This window comes from Macaca fascicularis, chromosome 7, assembly GCF_037993035.2.
Source record: "Macaca fascicularis isolate 582-1 chromosome 7, T2T-MFA8v1.1".
Classification (NCBI taxonomy): Eukaryota; Metazoa; Chordata; class Mammalia; order Primates; family Cercopithecidae; genus Macaca; species Macaca fascicularis.
In genome coordinates, this window is record NC_088381.1 from 68201546 (window position 1) to 68226851 (window position 25306).

The 25306-nt window shown below is 48.4% G+C and overlaps 1 protein-coding gene across 23 annotated transcripts in view; it reads left to right on the forward strand.

The window, feature by feature from the left end:
• Nucleotides 1-25306, forward strand: part of HOMER2 (homer scaffold protein 2) — a 144715-nt gene that overhangs the window by 36732 nt on the left and 82677 nt on the right. For 10 of the 23 annotated variants that reach the window (XM_073996564.1, XM_073996569.1, XM_073996566.1 and 7 more), the window contains exon 1: nucleotides 960-1168. The exons of 8 other annotated variants lie outside the window; for them this stretch is intronic. In XM_073996564.1, coding sequence (XP_073852665.1) covers nucleotides 1164-1168 — 5 coding nt within the window. In that variant the 5' untranslated portion in view covers nucleotides 960-1163. Of the gene's footprint in view, nucleotides 1-959; nucleotides 1690-25306 lie in introns of those variants that run through there. 5 more of the 23 variants (XM_073996563.1, XM_073996562.1, XM_073996567.1 and 2 more) reach the window with 4 other exon arrangements.

Genomic DNA, 25306 nt, shown 5'->3' on the forward strand with positions numbered 1-25306 from the left:
GGCCAGGCTGGTCGCGAACTCCTGACTGCAAATGATCCACCCACCTCGTCTTCCAAAGTGATAGGGTTACAAGTGTGCGCCATCGCGCCCGGCCTGCCTCTTTTTTACTGTCCTGAGATGCCAGGCTTATGTGGGCAGTGTTTTCTCAGCAGAAGATGATCCCGTGGAAGGCCCGGGGGGATGAAGATTAGGTTAGTCCCAGTGCCAGCCTTTGGTAGAAACTCAGGACCTGATAGGTAGAAAGGGGACAAAGAGAGCCTGCTCTTCTTCAAGTTCTACTTTTGCCATCCTAATTCCCCTTGCTCTAAGGATAAAACCAAGCTTGATGAAGTCTCCTTAAAACTGGCCCTTCAGGTGGGAGCCCTCATCTCATTTTTATCCAGGAAAGAGCCCAGAGCACCTGCCGCGGGCTGTAAGCTCTTCTTTTGCCACACTGGCTTCTGGAATTTCACAGTGGCGTTTACCTTAAGGCCACTCGGCCGGGCAACTAGCAGGAAGATGAAGGTGGGCTTTAAGGAGGGGCACAGCTATGCCCATCTCAGACTCTGGAGACCCGAACGAACTCTAATCTGAATGTGTGACCTTGGGCAAATCACTTACCCTCCCCAGGCCTCGGTTTCCTTATCTGCAAAGTAAAGGTAGCCCCAAAGTCCCCACCAGGTGCGAATGGGACTTTCGTCCATCAGGCAGGATGTTGGTGGCACTGCGCCAGGCCCCCGGGTCGGCGTGGGGCGGGGGCGCGCCAACGCGGGGCCGTCACCGAGGACTGGGTGGCCCGGGAGAAAAGCGGCGACTGCGCGGCGGCGCGGGGGACGGCGCACACACTGCTGTGCCCCCCGCCTCTTGGCTCGCTGCCGCGGCCCGGGGGCCACGAGGTTACGTAAGGAGCCGGGCGGGGAGGGCGGGGCGGACACCGCCCCAGCGCGGCCGCCCAGCCCGCGGTGGCCCAGCCCCCGCCCGCCCGCGCCTGGCGGCGGTGGCGGCGGTGGCGGCGGCGGCAGCGGCAGCAGTGGCAGCCGCGCAGCCCTGCGGAATGGAGCGGCGCCGGGGCTGAGCCGGGCGCGCACGGGCCGCCGCATGTGCCGCGCGGGGAGCGGCTCTCTAGAGGGCGGAGAGCGAGCGCTAAAGGCCCCGTCGGAGCGGCCGCCGGAGCAGCGCCGGAGATGGGGTGAGTGAGCCCGCGCCGCGCGCTGTCCGCGCGCCCCTCCGGAGGGACTGCGGGGCCGCGGCTCGCGTACCCGGGCTCGGAGCCTCCGGGCGGGCCGGCCCCCGCCTCCCCAAGCCGGAGCGAGCGCACAGTCGGCGCCCGGGAGCCTGGGGCCACCTGACCCGCGCCTTCCGCCGGGGCGCTCGGACACGCGGCAGGGGCACCCTGGCCTGGGCGCGGAGCCCATGGCCCTTCCCCTCCCATACAGCCCGGGCGCGGGGGCACCTGACGGGGACCGGTGCCCTGGCCGGCCTCCTGCCGCGGCCATTCCGCGGTCTCTTCGCCCCTGGGAGCGATCAACTCCAGGGCCTGTGTAAGTCTAAGCAGTTTGTCGTTCTCCACGTTTGGATTTATTACAAGCAAAATATAAATCGAAGTTTTCCTGGAAATAATCAAATAATAATAAACCTTCAGCGTAGGAATAGTGGACTTTGGATCTGCTTTGAGATGCTGAAGATGATGCAAGTCTATAAGGAACCTAGGTGAGGCTTCAGTCTTTGAAACAACTGAGTAGATGCTCAGGAGGGAAGTTGAAATACTCTGTCGAAGTGACTAATGCTTCTGAGTATATAAAGTAATTTAAGCTCTCTGCGAGCAGTAGGCTCTGTGAGTCTAGGAGCCACTGTGCTAATAGCACAATAACTCCTTACATCTGCTCACCCTATTTGGGCACACGTTGATGGTTTGCCATACGTATTCAGGGGACACTTATGCCCACTTTACAGATGAGGAAACTGAGGCCCAAAGTAGTTCGGTGACTTCCCCCAGGCTGTGTAGCTGATGAGCATTTGTGTAGCAGGAGGACACTTAGTCGGCAGTGGCAAGGCCACTGCCTGACATGTGAGCATGGAGGTGGGCAAGTGAACCAGAGTTCCTAAATCTCTCTATTCCCTGCTGTTGAGCCCAGCATTCTTCCAGCAGCCCTTCGCAGGACTCAAATGCTTCTGCTCTGAGGGTCTAGAGATCTTGCTTTCCTGTTTGGGATGGGTGGGGCCTGGGAAGGCAAGAGTGAAGTGTAAGGAGCAAGATTATCCTGGTGCCCTGGCTCAGCCCCCCTGGGTCTGTGGCTTTCTTGCACCATACTCCAGGTAAGTTTCTGGAGTCATTTTGCCTGGTAAGCCTTAGCCATGGGAGCTGCAGAGTGTGTGAGGGGATCAGACGCAGGCCAAGAGGAATTTTGAGGAATGGAAGTATGAGGGCTGTGGGCCAACATGAACTGGACATGACAGAGGTGGGTGACAGAGAGGAGGAAGCGAGATGGGCAGTGAGAGCTGAAGAAGTTTGCTTACATTGAGGAGATTTCACATGAACAGCAACTGTAGGTGATTTTACCCAGAGGCACCCAAGCTGGCAGGCCGTATTTCTGTAACATTTCCAGTGAGTCTTCAGTGAACTGTGAAAAGGCTGATCTTTGAGCAGTGGGAGCCTTTGAGGTTCTCAGATTTCATACTTTAAAAAAATGTACAGGGAAAAAGAAGTTGGCAAATGTAAGGTCTCAGGATGGAAGATAAAAGGGATCCGGTAATTTTAACTCTCTCTCTGGCCCTCCCTCCCCCTGACCAACACAAAACCAATCCATCATACTTGTGTGATCAAAAACAAATACTGAAACTCTGTGGTTGAGATCAAATAGTTCTGTGGAAATGAAAATGTTTACTTATAAAACCTTAAAGAAAATGTGAAAAAATAATTTTTGTGGAGAAGCAGGGAGGAGACGCTTGGGGATTTTGTTTAAACACAGAATATGTCTTTCATGTAATTTTAACATCATCCAATAAATGTATATATTACTCACTTCTTGTAGGTAAAGGCTGGTTTGTAACTCCTACCTACCTCTGCCATTTTTAATAGATCCATGTCTTCTATTATTTATGTGAAAATACAAACCATGGTCATAAATTGAGATGCAGCTAAGGGCTGGGGAAGCAGTTCAGACAGGAGAGTGGAGGGAGCCGTTTTAACTGAAAATAGAACCAATGTCATCCTTTCTGAGAGTTGTGTAGGATGGAGGGGGAAGAACTTTTTGAAAGGGCAGCTAGTAGGAAACCTTGCTGGAATCCTACAGCTTTGTCATGGCTCTGCTGTGTAGACAGGACTAGGATTTAAGGGGAAAAAAAACAAACTGAGTTTACCACCCCCCCGCCACTTGAGATGCTTCTCCTCCTTCAAATGTTCACTACCATTTCCTACTTCTCTTCTGCGACGTGTTCTGTGTTAAGTGTGGTCTCCAGTGAGTTTGTGTTCCTACCCCCTAAGGCAACTATTTCATACCTGTTCCCCTTTCCAGACCTCTCCCCTTCCTATGCACACCCCTGGCTTCCCTTTCGATTGACAAGATAGGCACTTTTGACCAAGGGAATGTCTTCATTTTGCCGCCACCTAGTCTAGTATGCAGCTGCTGCTACCTTCTCCTACCTGCCTGCTGTGCTGGATGGCCAGTACCTCATCTCTTCCTACTAGAGGCCCCATCTTCTGGAGTAGCGTCCATTCCATCCCTTCCTCTTCCCATCTTTTCTCTCCTTCCTAACCTCCTTTCTCTCCTTCCTAACCACTTTTCTCTCTGGGGTCTTCTCCATCAGTATAGGAGCATACATCTGTCCAACAGAACTTTCTGCACTGCTGGAAATGTTCTGTATCTGCGTGGCAGCCACCAGCACATGTGGTTATTGGACACTTGAAATGTGGTTGTTGAGACTGAGGACCTGAATTTTTAACTTAATCTAAATTTAAATAGCCACATGTAGCCAGTGACCACCATATTGGATAGCATAGCTTTAGTTTCTCTCATCTTAAAAAGGAGCTCTCCCTCCCTCCTACATCCCTCTCCTGTTTCACTTCTTTGCTCTTCTTCACCTGAAAACACCTCAAAAGATACGTCCAAACCCACTGGCTCCATTCACTTTCTCCTGCCATTTGTTCACTCTCCACACTCTACAGTCTGGCTTCTGCCTCACCTCTGCACCAAAACAGGGTCTTGGGTAGCCAGGGGGCTGCCAGATATCTGCCTCACCTCACTTCACGTCTCTCTCAGCAGCATTCCTCACAAATGACCACTCCCTCTCCTCAAAACAACACCCCTCTCAGCTCCTCTGGCCCCACTGTTTCCTGCTTTTCTTCTTACTCCTAATCATCGGGTTGCCCAGGGACTGGTTCTGGTTCCTTTTCTCTGTCCACACTGTCTTCCTAGGTAATACTGTCCCACCCCCAACTCCTCCCCACTCTCCCATGGCTTCAAATGCCATCTATATGCCCATGATGCCCATGCTTTAATTTCTAGCTCAGATCTTTTTTGGAGCTTCTGACTCTCGTCCATACATGGAGCTCTTGATATGCCTTCCAATTCTCACCTTCCTTCCATCTTCCCCATCCCAGTCAGTGGCCCTACCACGCACTCATTTGCCAAGAGTCATCCTTGAGTCCTCTTCCCCACCTCTCACATGCAGGTTCTCAGTCTCTTGTGTGTTCTACTTGCAGGATATATCTGGAGTGCATTCACCTCGCCCCATAGCCATAGTTCCCACTCTAGCCACCATCACCTCCTTCCTAACAGGCCCCCCAGTATCCACTCTGGGTTGTCTGCAGTCCATTTTTCACACAGGAGCCTAAGTGACCAGCTTTTAAAGTCATAAATCAGCTCATGTAATTCCTCTTTTTAAATACCTCCTGCTGACCAGGCACTGGCTCAGCTCCCCCTGCCATGCTACTATGTCCCTCACTGTGTTCTGCTAACATAGATCTCCTTCCCTTTTCTTGCCCTACCTGAGATCCTTGCACTTGCTGTTTCCTCTGCCTGGAATTCTCTTACCTTCCTCTTTCCTTTCAGACTTTGGTCTCAGGGTCACCCGTTCAGGGTCTTTCCTGCCATCCTGTCTAGAGCACTCACCTCCAGAACTCTTTAACCCAGCCCCACTTTTTTTCTTTTTTCTTTTTCTTTTTTTTTTTTTTTTTTTGAGACAGCGTCTCCCTGTGTCACCCAGGCTGGAGTGCCGTGGTGTGATCTCTGCTCACTGCAACCTCAGCCTCCTGGGTTCAAGTGATTCTCATGCCTCAGCTTCCTGAGTAGCTGGGATTATAGGCATGTGCCATCACACCCAGCTAATTCTTTTGTTGTTGTTGTTGTTTTTTGAGACAGAGTCTCGCTCTGTCGCCCAGGCTGCTGGAGCGCAGTGGCCGGATCTCAGCTCACTGCAAGCTCCGCCTCCCGGGTTCACGCCATTCTCCTGCCTCAGCCTCCTGAGTAGCTGGGACTACAGGCGCCCGCCACCTCGCCTGGCTAGTTTTTTGTATTTTTTAGTAGAAACAGGGTTTCACCGTGTTAGCCAGGATGGTCTGGATCTCCTGACCTCGTGATCCGCCCATCTCAGCCTCCCAAAGTGCTGGGATTACAGGCTTGAGCCACCGTGCCCGGCTGTTGTTGTTTTTTGAGACAGAGTCTCACTCTGTCGCCCAGGCTGGAGTGCAGTGGCGGGATCTCGACTCACTGCAAGCTCCACCTCCTGGATTCACACCATTGTCCTGCCTCAGACTACAGGCGCCTGCCACCACACCGGCTAATTTTTTGTATTTTTAGTAGAGACAGGGTTTCACTGTGTTATCCAGGATGGTCTCCATCTCCTGACCTCGTGATCCGCCCGCCTCAGCCTCCCAAAGTGCTGGGATTACAGGCGTGAGCCACCGTGCCTGGCCACACCCAGCTAATTCTTTTGTATTTTTAGTAGAGACGGGGTTTTACCATGTTGGCCTGGTTGGTCTTGAACTCTTGGCCTCAAGTGATCTGCCCACCTCAACCTCCCAAAGGTAGGCCCCAGCCCTACCTTTGTTTCCTGTAATTGCTCATCACAGCATGCCAGTAAGCATGCAGGTGTTATTTACTTATTTATAATCTGTCTTCCCCCAGTAGCATCCCAAAAGGATAGGGCCTTATCTTTTTCACGTGTGTATTCCAACACCTAGCACAGTGCCTGGCACCAAATAGGCCTCCAGTAAATAATTTTTGATTGAGTTAATGCTTGAATGTTGTCGGCAGCCTTGCTTGGATGCTGGCCTGGAAGTTGTGATAATTTGGGGGTTAACTTTTGTATACCTTGCTTAATTGGGAGTTGCAAGGGCCAAGAGAGAAAGAGATCACGTTTGGATGCAGTTTTAACACTAAAGCAAACCATTTAGCTTTTATTGTGACATGGGTTAATTTTCGGGCTGTCTGCTGTCATTTGAGTACTGGGGTTGTAAATTACCTTTTTACTCTCCTGCAAAAGACTAACAGAAAAGCCAGCTTGTCTACTGTTGTGACTTTTAGCTGATTTTGTCAGTGTTTACAAATAAGATCTACTGTATTGCTGTTTGGCTTCATTTTACACTCATTTATTTTGTTCAGCCAAGGTTACCTTGCCATGTACGGGTGCCACAATCTTGGTTATCTAACACCTTGGGCTGGCTGCCTTTTGGTAGTCTATACCGATTAACTTTCTTTTGATGTTCATTCATTCCTTCTTCTTTAATTTTCCATTCCTCCTGAATCACACCAGACTCTGTAGTGCCACCAAATTATAGGGCTGTTCTTTGGGGTGTGAGTTGACTACAGTAGACATAGTCTCTCAGATATGTTGAGGTGAGTTTGTCTTCTCTTGGTCCTGTGGGTTTGTTAAACTTCACTTTCTAATGTTCCTTCTGTCCGTACATTGGTAAGGCGGTTGGCAAGTGCTGTGGGGATCCAGAGATGAGCAAACCCACTAGTTAGTTCCTGCCCTTGGGGAGTTTATATTTTAGAAAGGGAGATAAACTACATACACAAGGACCAGCTTTATATGTGAAATGCTGTGAGAGTAAACACAATGTTATAGTCCATTGGGTGTCACAGGTGGTGGTGGAGGGGTGCTCATCTATTTGGGGAATTGAGGAAAGATGCCGTGGTACATTGTGGGGAGGACAGATGCTGTGGCACACTGATAGTTACACAACCATCCCCCTTACTGTCCGAATTGGAAGAATACACAGAATTTGGAATGGAGTAGGCACTAAATAAGTAGATATTGAATGAGTGTGTAAATAGGTGTGAATGAATATTCTCTTTTGGTTGACTTGCTTTGTTGTTGTTTTTTTAGTAAAATACACGGTTTATTAGATAGCAATAGGATAAGGAAGGGGACTAGAGGATGTTGCAGTGGGCTAGAGATTTTAGATGGGGATCCAGTTAGAAGACTTCACTGAGAAGGAGGCATTAAAGAGCTGAAAGAAGGAGGAGAGTGAGCCGTGGAGGTGTCTAAGGGAGGTGTTTCTGGCAGTGTGAATACTGTGAATATTCTATTCAGTGTGAATAGTGTGAACAGCAGGTGTAAAGGCCCTGAGGCAGGGGCATGCCTGGCTTTTTCAAGAAATAATAAGGAAGCTAGTATGGCTGGAGCAGAGCGAGCCAGAGAGAGCATGAAGGTGAAGAGGTCAGGGAGGTAGCAATGGCCAGACCAGTCTTTGGGTTGACTTTTACTTTGGGAAGATGCCATCATTCTTGTTGGAAACTGCCCTGAAGTTTCTGGTCCGAGGGTTGTTAGGAAAGAATAGAGGCATGTTTGCTGCTCGCGCAGTTCCCTGAAGGAGGACGCTGAGCAGAGCACATAGTTTATTTTTGTCTAATAGACTCAGCGATTAGTGTAAATTATTAGGTTTCTTTTCTGGAATGGCTCCTGAGGAACTTAAGAGTTAAATGTGTGGTGACCCTTAGCAGATTTATCAGACCTCATCCATTACCTTTATTTCTAGCTCAGTGTGATGGCCCTACCCTTGTTTTGTCTTTACCCTTTATCATCTACCACTTTTTTTTTTTTAATTTTTTTTGAGACGGAGTCTCACTCTGTTGCCCAGGCTGGAGTGCAATGGTGCGATTTTGGCTCACTGCAACCTCCGCCTCTTGGGTTCAAGTGATTCTCCTGCCTCAGCCTCCCGAATAGCTGGGACTACAGGCACCTGCCACAACGCCCGGCTAATTTTTTGTATTTTTAGTAGAAATGGGATTTCACCCTGTTAGCCAGGATGGTCTCGATCTCCTGACCTCATGATCTGCCCACCTCAGCCTCCCAAAGTGCTGGGATTACAGGCATGAGCCACTGTGCCTGGCCATCTACCACTTTTTTTTTTTTTTTTTAAACCAAAGGAAAATAGCTTTGCTTTTTTCTAATTATAAAAAAACTACATGTTTATACTGAAAAATAACAGCATAAAGAAGGAAGTGAAAATTACTTGTCATCCCACGTCTTAGGGATAACCTCCATCAGCATTTCAATGTCTGCCTTTGTACTTTTTTCCACGTATATATGTCTGTGTGTGTCTAGATGTATGTCTACATAGAGCAAGTCTATTTTTAACAAAATGCAATCATTTTATACATCTGTTTTGTAACATAATTTTTCCAACTTAAAATATCTTGAGTGGACATCTTTACATGCCAATAACTATAAAAATGCCTCATCATTTAAATACACACCTACTTCTAATTTGTCATTTTGCTAAATCTTATACATCTTTGTAAACCTATTTAAATCCTTTCTGGAACAAGACAGGCTCTTTTTCTTTCTTTTTTTCTTTTCTTTTTTTTTTTTTTTTAAGACATTAACAATTTCTTAAAGCAGTTGTTTGCTTAAAATGAATTCCTGAAGGAAAGAAATGGTAGAGGAGACCAAGATCATAATTAACATTGGGTAATTTGCGGTGCCTGTGTAATTTGGGTGAGTCATGGCTACTTAGTGAATCTTGGTAAGAACATCAAGGATTCATCATTGTTGCTAAGGGTGGTTGGTGGACCGAGACCCAGCTGCTCAGATTGTTTCTCCTTGTTTGGAAATATCAGGGCAGAGTAATTCTGCTTTAAGACTTGGATGAGAAGGTTCTTTGCAAGCAGAAAGCAACCATGACCATACCTCGAAGGCCCCCTTTTGCTTCGATGGCTCTTTGGTATATATCACACCCCCTCCTTCAAAGAGAATTCCCCCAGTGAGCTGGTTGGCAGGGATGTATACCAAAGGAAGGACATTATATTTCCTGCTTTAGTATAAAGGGAAATTTAAAATGTTTTAAAAATAATAAACCCTGGGCAAATCCACTGAAATGTCACCACAGCCTGCACAAACATCTAAAACCTTTGGAAAAAGAACTTCCCTTTGGTGCACGGGGTGGGGCTGAGGGCATGGACCCCTTTTCCATTTGACAAGAAAAACTTTTTTCACCTTTGTCAAATGTGAGCAGCAGTCAAATAGCATATTTACAATAGAGAAAAGACATTTTTCTGAGTGTTAGAAATCTGTGGTGTATGAAGTCCTGACTTTATAGATCTTGAGAATTAGACTTTGTTTTTTCCCCCCAGGGTGAAAATAAATTGAGCAAAAAGAAACATTGTGAGGAATTGGGGCAAAAAGCTTCTAATTTGCATTGGTTTTGATCCACTGGTCTTTTAAGCACTGCTTGTTTTGTGTCTGCATTTTCTAGGTATTGTGCACACAGGCTGCCCCCAAGTTGTATTTATAGGTTTGGAGGTGAGAGCTGGCATCATGATCCAGTTTCCTAGCGGGGTGCGTTTTGTGTGGGAAGAGCGGCAGGATGGGAGCCTCTGAATGCATGATGAAGACTCCAGTAGTTCTGCCACCAGAGTGCTGTTAGTCATATGGTATCATTCTGGTAGAATTTATTTAAATTATATTTCAAATTAGCTTGTTAGAATAAAAATACGCTTGTGGGGAACACATTTAGACATTTGTCAAAGACTAGAGAGATTTTTTTAAAAAATTTTTATTCATAAGCCTGGTTGATAGTCTTATTATTATTCCTCTGAGGAATTGGAGATGGTAGAGTCCCCACCCCTGTGCAGACAAGCTTAGGATAAGGCTTTGCCACCAGCCGCAGGAGTCAGGCTAAGAGCCATGTATTAAAAAGAAGCCCTGAGTATACAAGTAGCTCCCAGTCAAAGGAGGGCTGAAGTGAAGGCGGGTCCCAGCTATGCAGGGGCTCTAGGTGGCCCCTTTCTTTGCCTTGCCTGGGGAAATCTCTGTCTAGATCACCAGTGAGGGACAGGCTGAGTCCAGTCTGCCTTTAGTCCTCCTTTTGCTCTGGGGGTAATCTTGTCTATGGGTTATGGGGTGGGCGGTGTCCACAGGGACCTGGTGAGTGAGGAATATTGCAGACCCCACTGCCTGGGCAATGGATCCCTTTTGGGGTCTCTAATTGGGAAAGCTTTTAATTGGAGTTTTTAGATAAGGGGAAAAAAGGAGAGTTGTTTTGGCTTGTGTCCTGCAGGAGCTGGTGACAGAGAGGGTCCTCATGGGGAAGAGGAATGGAGCCTCTTCCAGGATGCTCCAAAGACAAGGAAAAGTAGCTCCCAGTGGAGGTGGCATCAAGGCACATTTCAGCTCACTTGGTATGAGGAAGAGCTCTCTAACTCCATGTGGACTGAGCGTAGACTCAGCTGTCTCAGTGGAGAGTGCATTGTCATGGAGTACTGTTGGTTTGGGGGCTGGGAAGGATGGTTAAACACATACAGCTCAAGCCCCAGCCCTCCTCACCCTCACTGGCTGTGTGAGCTTAGATGAGATATTTTCTCTCTCTAAGCTTCACTGTCCTCATCTAGTAAATGATTGAGGTGATTAAATAGAAAATGTGTATAAAGCATTTAGTACAGTGCTGGACACATAAATACTCAATAAATGGTGGTCAAGTTTATCATCATTATCATTACCACTGCCATCATTTCTTCTTTGGGTGAGAAGTTAGCCCTTTGGGCACCCGCTGGAATTAGGTGGTTGGGGATGACATGTGCCTCCATTCCCTCATCCTGAATCCCCTTGGGCATTATCTGAGTCTTCAGCCACTCTGTGCAGCTGCCTTCGAGACTACCCAGTCACTCTGCTCCCAGTCCTGAGCAGTGCCAGAGTTGGCTTCCAGTCATCAGGTGACTCAGGCAATCTGAGACTTGCCCTGTGAAATATTGCCTCATGTTGCTAAGCCTCTCAGGTGGTGTGGGTGGAGGAATGTCAGCAGCCAGAGGATTGGGAAGGCCAGGAGAGTGAGCTGACCCGTGTATATCAACAAGAAAGCCAGTCTGCCAACCAGTTGCTTTTACAGGGAGGTGCAAGCGTGGACAAAGTTAAGGGGTTTCTCCCCATTGTGGCATCAGACTAGGGATTTGTGTTGCCGGTCAGGGAGCCCTTCACTGATTATTTGTATATGCATTCACTCATTCATTCAACAGTGACCTACCTGTGTCAAGCATTGTCGTGGGTGCTCGGAACACAATGATGGACATCAGTGGCTCTAGGATGCTTACAGGCTAGTGGAGAAGTTGGACATGAAGTAAACACTGCCCAATGGATGGGCATTGGGGGATGTTGTACCAGGGGCCGTGTGGACTAGTCAGTAGTTTCAGGGTCCCTGTATGTCTCTGGACTCCCATCCTTACATGGATCTGAATTCCTTTTTGATCACCCTTCATCGGTTCATCAGCTCTTACCTTTCTTGCTCCTTTGGCCAATGACCGTCACCAGAATGTTGAGCACCTTCTCTGGGCTAGACACAAGGAAGACAGGTCATAAGACAGAGTCCCTGCCTTCCTGAGGGAGATGGCTGGTGAGCAGGTAATTAGGGCAATGAGATAAGTCTGTTATTGAAATATGAACATGGATACTTGCTTAACTCTGTAAGAAGTTAGAGAAGACTTCCTGAAGGGGGTGACATCCAAGCTAAGTCTTGAAGGATAAAGAGGAGTTTCTCAGGCAGACAAAATGAGGAACAGGGCATTTAGGCAGAGGGTTGCCCAAGGGAAGTAGTAAAGTATGGGGCTCAAGAACAGGGACCCTGGACCCAGTCTTTGTCTGGCCATTCACTGCCTGTGTGACTGGAGCAATGTACTGATCTTTGAGATTCCATTTCTTCATCTGTGAAATAAGAATAATGATAGTATTATACCAGTGTTGTAGGGTTGTTGTAAGGATTAAACACCCATGTTGATTCACATTAGCTATTAATAATAGGTATGGAGATGCAAAAGAATGTGGAGAAGAAGGTGAATGTGGAGAAGGGCTTGGGAAGGTATAGGCATGAAGGAGAGACCTTTGGGTTAAGGTGTTGGGACTTAATCCTGTGAGTGGCAGGGAGCCAGCTATAGATGAGGCTGGAGGTCAGGGGAACAGATTGTCCTGGTGTCGAAGAATGAGGCCTGACCTGGGCATCAAGCAGTGGACTTCGAGAGGAAGAGGTGACTTGGGGTGGGAGGCAGGAACGCACTATAATGTATGGACTTCAGTCTGTAGGCAGTAAGGGAACATTTTCAGTTTTGAAGGAAGAATAATGCTTGTTTTAGGAATTTTTTTTTTTTTTTTTTTTTTTTTGAGACAGACTCTCACTCTGTCACCCAGGCTAGAGTGCAGTGGCGCGATCTCAGCTCACTGTAAGCTCCGCCTCTCGGGTTCACGCCATTCTCCTGCCTTAGCCTCCCGAGTAGCTGGGACTACAGGTGCCTGCCACCGCGCCCGGCTAATTTTTGTGTTTTTAGTAGAGATGGGGTTTCACAGTGTTAGCCAGGCTGGTCTCGATCTCCTGACCTCGTGATCCGCCTGCCTCAGCCTCCCAAAGTGCTGGCATTACAAGCGTGAGCCGCCACACCCAGCCCATGCACAGCTAATTTTTTATGTTTTGTAGAGATAGGGTTGCACTGTGTTGCCCAGGCTGGTCTTGATCTCCTGAGCAATCCTCCCGCCTCGCAGTTCTTTCATATATAGTTGCTAAATGAGGACACAATTAAGCTATCATTTAATGGTAGGTTGGAGTCCCTATGGAGAGTGCTGTCTATGCAATATCTCATTTAATTCTCACAACAACCTCCCCATTTTCTTTTTTTTTTTTTTTTTTTTTTTACTATACTTTAAAGTTCTAGGTTACATGTGCACAACGTGCAGCTTTGTTACATATGTATACATGTGCCATGTTGGTGTGCTGCACCCATTAACTCGTCATTTACATTAGGTATATCTCCTAATGCTATCCCTCCCCCCTACACCCACCCCACGACAGGCCCCAGTGTGTGATTATCCCCTTCCTGTGTCCAAGTGTTCTCATTGTTCAGTTCCCACCTATGAGTGAGAACATGCGGTGTTTGGTTTTCTGTCCTTGCAATAGTTTGCTGAGAATGATGGTTTCCAGCTTCATCCATGTCCCTACAAAGGACATGAACTCATCCTTTTTTATGGCTGCATAGTATTCCATGGTATATATGTGCCACATTTTCTTAATCTAGTCTATCATTGATGGACATTTAGACAAGTGTCCAAATTTTCGTAGTTGAAGAAACTGGGTTTAAGAGATTCAGTAGCCTACCAAAGCTGTCGGTCAGGACATGTCAGAGTTGGAAACCAAGCTTGGGCATATCTGAGAGCAAAATTCACTTTCTTTTTTGTTGTTGAGACAGAGTCTTGCTCTGTCACCCAGGCTGCAGTGCAGTGGCGCAATCTCGGCTCGATGCAACCTCCGCCTCCCAGGTTCAAGCGATCCTGCTACCTCAGTCCCCTGAGTAGCTGGGACTACAGGAATGCACCACCACACCTGGCTACTTTTTTTTTTTTTTGTATTTTTAGTAGAGACAGGGTTTTGCCATGTTGGCCAGGCTGGTCTTGAACTTCTAGCCTCAAGTGATCTGCCCACCTTGCCCTCCCAAAGTGTTGGGATTACAGGCATGAGCCACCGTGCCTGACCAAAATTCCTGTTCTTTTTTATTATTATTATTTTTTTTGAGACGGAGTCTCGCTCTGTAGCCCAGGCTGGAGTGCAGTGGCGTGCGATCTCGGCTCACTGCAAGCTCTGCCTCCTGGGTTCACGCCATTCTCCTGCCTCAGCCTCCCGAGTAGCTGGGACTACAGGTGCCTGCCACCAAGCCCAGCTAATTTTTTGTATTTTTAGTAGAGACGGGGTTTCACCATGTTAGCCAGGATGGTCTCGATCTTCTGACCTTGTGATCCGCCCGCCTCGGCCTCCCAAAGTGCTAGGATTACACGTGTGAGCCCCCGCACCTGGCCCCAGAATTCCTGTTCTTAAGATGCACTTTCTGGAGGCCAAAGCTCCCATTAGAGTCCTGTGGTGGATGGACTTCACTCTTGGTTATTAGGATGAGAGAATGGGAGAGGCTGAGTTACCACTGACGTGTATGTTTCTAGGCTGTGTGGCTGATAGTGGTGATGTGGACAGATTGGGAATGTAAGAGGAGATGCAGTTCTTTTGGGGAAAATGAGAGTTTAGTTTTGGGTGGATATGGTGACATTCCACTTGTCCAGGCTATCCATAGCAAGTATAAATTCAGTTCTAACACTCAACAGTTCAGATAGAGTCAGAGATACAGATTTGGGAGCCATCACCTCTAAGATGCATTTGACCTCCTAAGGAGAAAGAAAGTCAAGAAGGATAAAGATGGAACTCTGGCCAAGGCCTGCAATTGAAGGGAAGGAAAAGAAGCCGGTGAATGAGACCGAGAGGTGATGAGACTCAGAGGAAGGCTGGAGGAGAGAGGGATTGCAGAAGCCAGGAGAGAGAAGGCTGAAAAGGGGAGCATCCTCAACAAGGTCAGAGGGCTCAGAGAGCTAAGAGGAGGCGGGGGGATTGAGACTGTTAAGTACCCCTATGGGAGCAGGAGCATTAGGGCACTGAGGGAGTTTGAGAGCAGCCTCAGCCAAATGTGAAAACACAAATCCATTTGCAGGCAAAATGCATTTAACAAGTGAGTATGTGAGGAGCAGGTGGAGAAGTCTAGCTGATGGTGAAGGTAGCTTGAAAGTGAGTCAGGGTAGAAGGACCATTGATGTTTGTTTCATAAGCTGAGGATGTTGGGAGTCTAAGGGTAAAGAAAAGGGGAGATTGAGCATCTTAGAGAAGGATGAGAGGCAGTGAGGTTGGAGGAAGGGGGCAACTAGAGGAAGACCTGAAGAGGAGTGCAACATCCTCAGACACCAGGCAAGGTGCAGGTGTAGAGGCATTTTGAGACTGTGGCCAGAAGAGGGGTGTGGGAGCTTGATCAGCTGGCATTTTCTTTTTTTGGGGGTGAACGGTGTCTTGCTCTGTCACCCAGACTGGAGTGCAGTGGCGTGATCTCAACTCACTGCAACCTCCGCCTCCTGGGTTCAAGCAGTTCTCCTGCTCAGCCTCCCGAGTAGCTGGGATTACTAGTGTGTACCACCATGCCCGGTTAATTTTTGTATTTTTTTAGTAGAGACGGGGTTTCGCCATGTTGGCCAGGCTGGTCTCAAACTCCTGACCTCAGGTGATCCGCCTGCCTCGGCCTCCCAAAGTGCTGGGATTACAGGCATGAGCCACCACGCCCAGCTGAGCTGGCATTTTCTTCTCTGTGTGAGATAAGGGATTGATTGAGAACTGGAGGGTAGATCAAGAAGGAAAATGGGTTGATAAAGCTGGTTGTAGGGTTGGAGCGGTGAGTGAGCTGAGACAAATACTGACTAGGGAATAGCCTTCAGGGACCAGTTGAAGATTGAAGACTGTGACTTTGTAAAAGTGCCAGTGGCCACTGGTAGATGATGTGCCAACATGCCAAGCAACCAGGAAGTGAGAACAGATGCAAGCAGTCCCAGACCCCGAAGGTGGGTGCACAGGGACAGCCACCCTGATCAGACTCGGAATGCTTTGCCATCCACAGCCCTGGGCACACCATGTGGGAGGAGGGGGAGCCTGCTCTGTCTCCATCGGTCACCTCTTTACCCTCACTTCTCTGAGTTGCCAGTCACTGTTCTGTTGTTAATAATTCTTCCAGACCCTTTCTGAAAAATGCATTAAAATTCTCACCAGCATGACCACTTTGAGTAATGAGATCTGTAAGTTTATTAACCTCTGTGAGAAGTGGATTTTCTTGCTCCATGGGAGCGGATAATCTCTTGGAGGGAACGAACATTAATGTACTGACCTGGAGGGCAGAGGCAGTGTGGGGGTGGCTTATCTGTGTCCCTCCCCACTCTCTGACTTAATGTGTGTCTCATGGAACTCAGGGAATATGGGCTGATTGCTTCTACACATCACTGTCCCTCAGCCCACTCAATCCAGCAGCAGCCCAAAGTTAGAGAAATCAAACCATAACAAAATCCAAGTTTCTGTCACTGAGGCTCATTCACTAAGTTTGAGAAGGGGAAAGCTGAAGGTGAGAGCATGAAGTCTTATGCAGAGAAGAATGTCTAGACTGTGTGTCATTCACAGTGGCTTGGGAACCCATTGGAGTTGGGAGGGGCAGCAGGATATTTGCTGTATGACTGTGTTGAAACACATCCTCTGTCATCTGAATGTTGGCCTTCAAATGTGCACATGTCATGGATATTTGACATAAGCTAAGTAGTGATGATTCATGGCTTCATCCTCATTAGTTGATATTTCAAGCCTGCTATAACCTAACTGAACCCAACAGTCTTGTGTGTACCCTGAATATTTTTGGTCCAGGCCCCTCTATGTTGTTTAGCACATAAAACATTTAATTATCGTATGAAGTTATAATCTGTTACAATCTGTGACTCCCCCACCCTTGGGCTTCCAGACCAGCTCTGTCTAATAGAAATAGGAGAGCTGGTCGGGCATGGTGGTTGATGCCTGTAATCCCAGCACTTTGGGAGGCCGAGGCAGGTGGATCACTTGAGCTTAGGAGTTCATGTAGAAACCCTATCTCTACAAAAACAAAAACAAAAACTAGCTAGGCATGGTGGCATGCACCTTCTGTCCCAGCTCCTCGGGAGGTTGAGGTGGGAGGATCGCTTGAATCTGGGAGACGGAGGTTGCAGTGAGCTGAGATCGCACCACTGCAGTCCAGTCTGGGTGACAGAGCGAGACTCTGTCTCAAAAAAAAAAAAAAAAAGAAAGAAAATAGGAGAACCATGTATGTAATTTTAAGGTTTCTAGTATCCACATTAAAAAAGTGACAAGAAACAAGTGAAATTAACATTTTAATCCAATATACCAAAAATAGTATTTCAACATGTAATCAATGGTGAGCAAAACAGACACCATCCCTCTCTGTGTGGAATTTACATTCTAGTGAGGAAGACAGTTCCACCTGTCCCTGGCTCCTCCCCTGAAAACACAACCTGTAAATGGATCCACAAATAAAATAACTGCAGGTTGTGCTCAGTGCCAGAGGGAAAGAAGCAAGGCTGAGACCGACTTTAGAATGTGTGGTTGTGAGATGCCCCTCTGAAGAGGTGGTGACATTTAAGCTGCAACCACATGTGCAGAAAGGGAGCAGGGCGTTCTAGGTGGAGGGAAGAACAGGTGCAAAGACTGCAAGTAGGAAGGAGATGTCTGGAATGTTTGAGAGACTGAAGTCAGACCAGCAGGGCAGGATTGCAGCGAGTGAGGGGAGGGCACCCTGTCTCAGATTGAAGAAAGATGTATGCGAGGACGAAATTGAACTGAGGCATGGACTGGCAGTTTTATTTGATGGGCAGTATGATTGAATAAGAGTGAAAGGTTTTAGTACGGCTGCAGCATGATCCTTCTTCAGATTTAAGAAGAGCACACTGCTGCTCTGTGGGGGATGCAGTGGAAGGGGACAAGAGTTGAAGGAAGCAAAGAGACCCATCGAAGGTCTCCAGGTCAAAGCAGTTCCTAGCTGAGGCTGAGAAGGTCGCAGAGGAGACAGAAGTGGGTGGGTTCTACAGAAGGCTTGCAGATGGATTTGTGAGAACTTTCAGATGGATGAGATGTGGCATAAGGGGTGAGGGAGAGGGAGGAAATAAAGAAGACCCCTTTGGTTTTTGGGTTATGCCACTAGGAGATGTGAGGAAGCCTGGAGGAGGAGCAAGTTAGGATTGGGGTGTGGGAGTCAAATTCAGTATCAGCAGGTTCAGGTTGAAGGGGTGAGTAGAGGTGGAGCTGAGGAGGAGGCAGGTAATTGTATGAATCTGGGGCTCAGCTTAGAGGTCAGCTGGGAAAACTCTAGTGAGGTCACCCAGGGAGGGAGGGTAGGCAGGGGAGAGGGCTCAGGACTGAGCATGCAACACCCATCCTTTAGGTGGCCATAGAGGAGGAGGAACCAGCAAAGAAGATAGAGGAGGAGTGGCCAGTGAGGTGTGGTGGCCTCAGGGTGGCCAGTGGAGAAGTGTCCCAAGCAGGAGAGTTTGGGCATTGGTTTGAGCGCTGCTGAGCCCCATCCATGTTGAGATGGGTCCGGGAGCCAGGTGGGTTGGAAGGTGAGTGCGAGGCTGGGGAGCAGTGTTGTGTAGACCATATTTTGAAGAAGTTGACTGTTAAGGGAGCAGAGAAATAGAACCATAGCATGAGAGGCCGCAGGTGCAGAAAGAAGCATTGAAGGCAGGAGATGCAGCAGGCGAGGTGTGAGGGGAGCGCTACCCGGTTGAAGGCAGGGGGCAGAGCAGCCCAGGCCTTAAGAAGATGAGAGGCTGTGGTTCAGAGCACCAGGGAAGGAGGCCACCGTGACGGAGATGCAGGCGGGACTGGTGTGGTGAGAAGACAGAGTTCCCATCGTGGCTCCTCTTTCCCATCTGAAGTATGAAGCAGGGTCATCAGCAGAGAGCGGGAATGGGGGACAGGGCGTGGGAAGCTGGAGGAGAAGGTGATGTGAAATTGTTGTCTGGGAATGAGCGGCAAGCCTACCAGAGAAACACAGGCCTGCCGGCCACTGCAGAGTGACAGTTTGAGGTCAGAGAACATGAATTTAAAGTGAAACTTGTCCACCCTGTTTTGACCTTGCCCAGTGGCTTGGGTGTGGGCGTAAAGGAAGCAGATGGCAGAAGACATCAGGCTGGGGTTCAGCCAGGCTTGGCGGGGGCAGGATCCACTGGGGATTGGTAACCATGAGAGACCATGGGACGGGCATGAGCCCTCCCAGGAAGAAAGGCAGGCCAGGAGGTGGCCAGTGGAGAGGGGAAGTAAATCAGTGGCTGGAGGTCTCTGCAAGGTGGGAAATGTGTGTGCAGGGGGCTGGGAGGATGGGCAGTGTGGGCAGGAAGCAAGGGATCTGCAGCTCATGTTTTAGGGTGATGGAGGATTCCAGGGTATGGCTGTGGGTGAGGGTCACTAAAGGAGCATGGGGAAGGAGGCATTGGAGTGAAAGAGGCTGAGGAACTGAGTCCAGGGTGTTGAGGGTTATCCCTGTGGATGGTGACAGGTGGTGGGTGGAAGAGGAGGCTGGGCCAGGAGCTGAAGCACTTGGTGGATGGCAGAAAGTAACGTGGAGGCAGGCAAAGGTGGGTGGGAGCAGGTGGCTGAATGACCTCGCCTCCAGGACACACAGGAACCGCATGATGGGGGCCACCAGGATACCCTTCCCCCTCCCTTTCTGTTCTGCGTATGTGGGGGGTGGTCGGGAGTGTTGCCCTCAGGGACTCACTGGTTTCCAGTAAGCCATGAAAGTGAAGGGAGTGTTCTGGCCAGGGATACTGAGGCCTGCTCATTTCCAGAAGGATTTCCCCTGAGTGTGGGAGGATAGGGAGCGGGAAGGACCGGCTCAGATTTGGGAATATCCAGAGCAGGGAGGACCCTGTGTGATGCTGGGTGGCAGGGAAAGTGTGGTGTCTGCCTCTTCCCAAGGTAGAGTGATGGCACCTATTCATGTCTTGAGCATGGGGAGTGGGGCGGGTCTTTTGTGAGTGTGAGAGAGACTTGGAGATTTCGAGTGGAAGGTGAGCTCCCTGTGAGTCAGCCCTGGTGATGTGATTGCCGGGATGCTGCCTAAAACTCTGAAGACCTTAGTGAAGTATGAAAGCACTGTAAGAAAGGAGGCAGTGGGCCTGCCCTGCTCCCATCTAGAACCCTGCGTTTGGTTTTGGGTACCAGAGGTCCCCTGAGTATAGATGTGTGGAAGGACATTTGGAGGAGAGAACGCAGAGCAGGAGGGATCTGGGCATGTTTCTGTGAGAATGATGAGAAGGTGGGGTTCTTGGCTGGGTGCAGTGGCTCACACCTGTAAACCTAGCACTTTGGGAGGCTGAGGTGCAAGGATTGCTTGAAGCCACAAGTTCGAGATCAGCCTGGGGTGACATAGTGAGACTTCTTCCCTACCAATCGTTTTTGTTTGTTTGTTTGTTTGCTTTTTTTTAATCAGCTGGGCATGGTGGCATGCACGTGTAGTCCCAGCTACTGAGGAGGCTGAGGCAGGAGGACTACTTGAGCCCAGGAGGGTCAAGGCTGCAGTGAGCCATGATTGCACCACTGCACTCCATCCTGGACAACAGAGCAAGATCCTATCTCAAGGAAGGGTTCTTAATGTGGGATGTGGGGTCTCTGAACACTCCTGCCTGTCCTGTAGAGATTGGTAGATAAGTGTGTGCTTTTCTGGGGACGATGTCCATAGGTTTTTTAAATCAGATTTTCAAAGGGATCCTTGATCCAAAGGAGATTAGCACCACCTGTTTAAAGGACTTGGGCATACTTAACCTAGAGAAGGGACAACTTGAGCTGACAGTGAGGGCACGGGGAGGAGACAGTCACCCCCCTGTAGATTACCAGCTGCCATTTGTGGTGGGGAGCTTGCTCTGTGCGGACCCACCTGGCAGGGCTCAGATCAGTGGGAGGGAGCCCAGCTTTGGCTCTGTGTGGGCATCTGAGGGAGCCTAAGAGCACTTCTCACAGTTGGGGTGTGCACAGGGCAAGAGGCGGGAGGAGAGGGCCTGTGATGCCACCAAAAGGTTTGTCCAAATCTTGTTCTGACGAGTGAACAGCTTTGAGCATTGCTGGGTTTTCCTCGTCCTCAGGGAGAATATCTTGAGGGCTGAGCTTTGTGGGAGTGATGAAGCCCCTGTGGAGGCTCAGGGGTGCGGCTCAGGAGACAGCGCATTAATTTTCATCTTAGGGAGTGCACCCTCAGCTTGTCTTGGGACCTCAATTACTCCTCTGTGGTGTGAGAATACTGTTCCGTATGACATTGCCTTGCGGTGTGGTGGGTAGCTCTTCCCCACATCTTTTTTTTTCTTTTCTTTTTTTTTTTTTGAGACAGAGTCTTGCTTTGTTGCTGAGGCCCAGGCTGGAGTGCAGTGGTGTGATCTTGGCTCACTGCAACCTCCAGCTCCCAGGTTCAAGTGATTTTCCTGCCTGAGCCTTCCAAGTAGCTGGGACTACAGGTGCACACCACCATGCCTGGCTGATTTTTGTATTTTTAGTAGAGACAAGGTTTTGCCATGTTGGCCAGGCTAGTCTCAAACTCCTGACCTCAAGTGATCCACCCTCCTCGGCCTCCCCAAGTGCTGGGATTACAGACGTGAACCACTACGCCGGCCCTCTTCCTCACATCTTACTCGGGGTGCCGGGGGGGTGAGCTCCCTCACTTGCCCACCTAGATGGTCTCTGACACTGGGCTGTCTTCCATAATATGGATGGAGTTGGGTGAGAAGAGTGCTGAATTAGGCTCCCCAGGCCTGGGTTTTGAGCACAGCTTTATCTCGTAGAAGGAGCCCTGTCTTACCCTCACCCAGTGTGTTCCTAGTGATGGTTAGGGCTCCTATCTTTCTTTGGCACCAACAGAATCAGATTCAGTAAATTTAAAGTGACTCCCGTGAGACAGAACTGCTGGTTAATTGAGTTTGACTTTGTGAGAGTGTCCTCTCTTTTTCTTTTCTTCTGTCAGGGTTTTTTTTTTTTTTGAGACGGAGTCTTGCTCTGTCGACCAGGCTGGAGTGCAGTGGCTCAATCTTGGCTCACAGCAACCTCTGCCTTACGGGTTCAAGCGATTCCGCTGCGTCAGCCTTCTGAGTAGCTGGGACTACAGGCATATGCCACCACACCCAACTAATTTTTTGTATTTTTAGTAGAGGCAGGGTTTCACCATGTTAGCCAGGATGGTCTCGATCTCCTGACCTCATGGTCTGCCTGCCCTGGCCTCCCACAGTGTTGGGATTATAGGCGTGAGCCACTGTGCCCGTTTTTTTTTTTTTTTTTTAAAGCAGGCTTGCTTCACCAAGGATGAAGTATTCTGAAAAACTGGAATTGGAATCCAGATTTCATCTGAGGATATTTCCTTTTTCACCATAGCCCTCTATGGGCTTCCAGCCTGATTGAAAGCCATATCACTGGCTTCAAGGGAGGGAGCTAAAAAAAGCCACTCCTTGGCTTCTCCCATGAATTTTAAATGTTCTGAAAGCTTTGCCTTGAGAAGGAAACAATGCCTCATGCCTTAAATAATTAAGTGGAGTACACTAAGAATGGCAGTGTCAGCCCAGGCTGGTCACACTGTGGCCCCAGGGGGCCTCTCTCTCAAGGGCAGAGCTCTGTGGGTGCTCGCCGAGGTTGTCCTCATAGCAAAAATTGGTGCAGTTTCAAATACTGCCTTTTAGGCATTTGGTGAAATTGGCATAACCCTGGAATTGTCATAAAAGAGGATGAAGGTGGCATGTGGTAGAATGCAAGCTTTTTTTTTTTTTTTTAAATTCACAGTCTTGTTCTGTCGTTCAGGCTAGAGTGCAGTGGCTAGATCCCGGCTCTGTGTGGGCATCTGAGGGAGCCCAAGAGCACCTCTCACAGGCGGGGTGTGCACAGGGCAGAAGTTGCACAAGGCATACTGCAACCTCCGCCTCCTGGGTTCAAGCGATTCTCCTGCCTTAGCCTCCCAAGTAGCTGGGATTACAGGCGCCTGCCACCACAGCCGGCTAACTTTGGTAGTTTTAGTAGAGACAGGGTTTCACTATGTTGGCCAGGCTGGTCTCAAACTCCAGACCTCAAGTGATCTACCCACCTCAGCCTCCCAAAGTTCTTGGATTACAGGCATGAGCCACCACACCCAGCCAGAATGCAAGTTTTCTGCTGAGAGGCTGCATCTGTCAGCTGTTTGTATCAGACCTGTGAATTCTTAGCTGGCCTTAATTTGCCCCTCCACTGACACATGACTGTCCATGTGGGATGACTGTGGGCCAGGCCCAAGTCTGTATCCTCCCAACAACTATAGTATTGGCAGTGGTTTCTCTGTACACTTGGTGGAAACTTCTGGAGAATCTGTGCAGGGAAAAGGCTACTTTATCTTCAGGCAGAAGACCCTCCCTTCAGGGGCAGTGATGGCATCTTAGAGATGCTTCCTGGCTGTCTGTGCACTCTGTGATTGCACAGGACACTTACCTCTGAGGCCGCAGGATGGCATGCCGTACAGACGTCAGGTCATGCCAGGCGGTCCTTGTGGTATCTTCCGCGGTTTCTGTGGAAGAGCGAGTTCTGCCGGGGTAACTAATACTTATTGACTCCCTTTATACGGTATTTCATTTAAGCTTCACATTTTGTGGATAAACTAGAGGTTAGAGAGGTGGAGTGACTTGATTAAGGTTACACAGCGAGCACACAGAGTGGAGCTGGTAGTTACATGTGTGGTCTGACCCTAAGACATGTCACCCAGAGGGTCACATTTTGTGAGACTTTTATAGTTCCATGAGAAAAACAGCCTTTATTTCAAAAGTACAACTTGAAGTCTAAAACCAAAAGCAGAGATGTGCCTCAGAAAAGCTGTGTTAGGCTGGGTGTGGTGGCTCACGCCTGTAATCCCAGCACTTTGGGAGGATGAGGCAGGCAGATCACTGAGGTCCGGAGTTCAAGACCAGCCTGACCAACATGGAGAAACCCCATCTCTACTAAAAATACAAAATTAGCCGGGCGTGGTAGCACATGCGTTTAATCCCAGCTACTCAGGAGGCTGAGGTAGGAGAATCGCTTGAACCTGGCAGGCGGAGGTTGCAGTGAGCCAAGATCCTGCCACTGCACTTCAGCCTGGACAACAAGAATGAAACTCCGTCTCAAAAAAAAAAAAAACAAAAACCAAAAAACTGTGTTAACATACCTGTAACAGGGTGGAGGCTAGTAGTGGAGGCTTCCTTTGATGTCTTTTTTTTTTTTTTTTTGATAGAGTTTCACTCTGTCACCCAGGCTGAGTGTGCAGTGATGCGATCTTGGCTCACTGCAATCTCCACCTCCTGGGTTCAAGTGATTCTCTTGCCTCATTCTCCCAAGCAGCTGGGATTACAGGTGTGTACCACTATACCTGACTAATTTTTGTAGTTTTAGTAGAGACGGGGTTTCTCTATATTGGCCAGGCTGGTCTTGAACTCCTGACCTCAGGTGATCCACTGGCCTTGACCTCCCAAAGTGCTGGGATTACAGGCGTGAGCCATCGTGCCCGGCCTCCTACAGATTTCTTTTGCCCAGAACGTGCTAAGCCGTTTTCATTGTCTTCCCTTTCTCATCCATCCATCTATCTTCCAGCTTCTCCCTGGCCCTTTTTCTCAGGTTTCAGTAGAGGTTCTCAGAATGACTTAGTTCTTTGATCCTGTTGGATTGTATGTTACGATCACTTCTATGAAGGCATTACTCAGATTACATGATAGGAATCTGAATCTCAAATAAGTTCTATGATCGGTTGTGTTGATACTAATCTTGACACACAGCAGGGTTGTAAGCTCTCCAAAGCCCACATTGCTGCTCACCCTCTTTTTGGCCTTCACACTTTAAATGGTCGTCTGCATTGTTGATTGTCTCAAAGATGTATGACAGCTTTTTTTTTTTTTTTAGTTTTTAGTTTTTTGCCAGTTGTTGCAGCTGTTTTGTTGTAGCTGGGGCTCTTCTGGCTGTAATAGGATTCATCTGTTGGGAATGTGAGAGGAAAGGTGCTTTTGTGATACGGTTTTCAGGACTGGTTTCTCAAATCAAACAGCACTTTATCTCCATGGAAGTTGGGAGTTTCAAGCTCCTCTATCCTAGGTGAGACGTGAGACTGACTTTGAGAAGTGAAATTTGGTTCTTTATGCATCTTACAAAAATCAGTTGTTTGATTTATTTATATGCCCTTTTTCTTGGAGCAAGTCTACCCATTAAAGGCTAAACTAACCTAGTAAATAACGAATGCAGCTTGATGAGGAAGTTACAGACTAAAATTATGATCTGAACCTAGATAGGCTCTTGTTAAGTGTTTATTGCTGGTTATTCATGGTCATGGTCTTTTAGGTAATCTGTTTTTATTTTTTATTTGCTTTTGTTTTCTAACCAAAAGAGAGCTGGAGTAGGTAATCTGTTTTTAGAATGAAAAATTTTATGAAGTCTTTGGAACTGTTCTTGGTAACAGGTAAAATCCATTTCCCTCTACATCCATGCAATTAAATATTT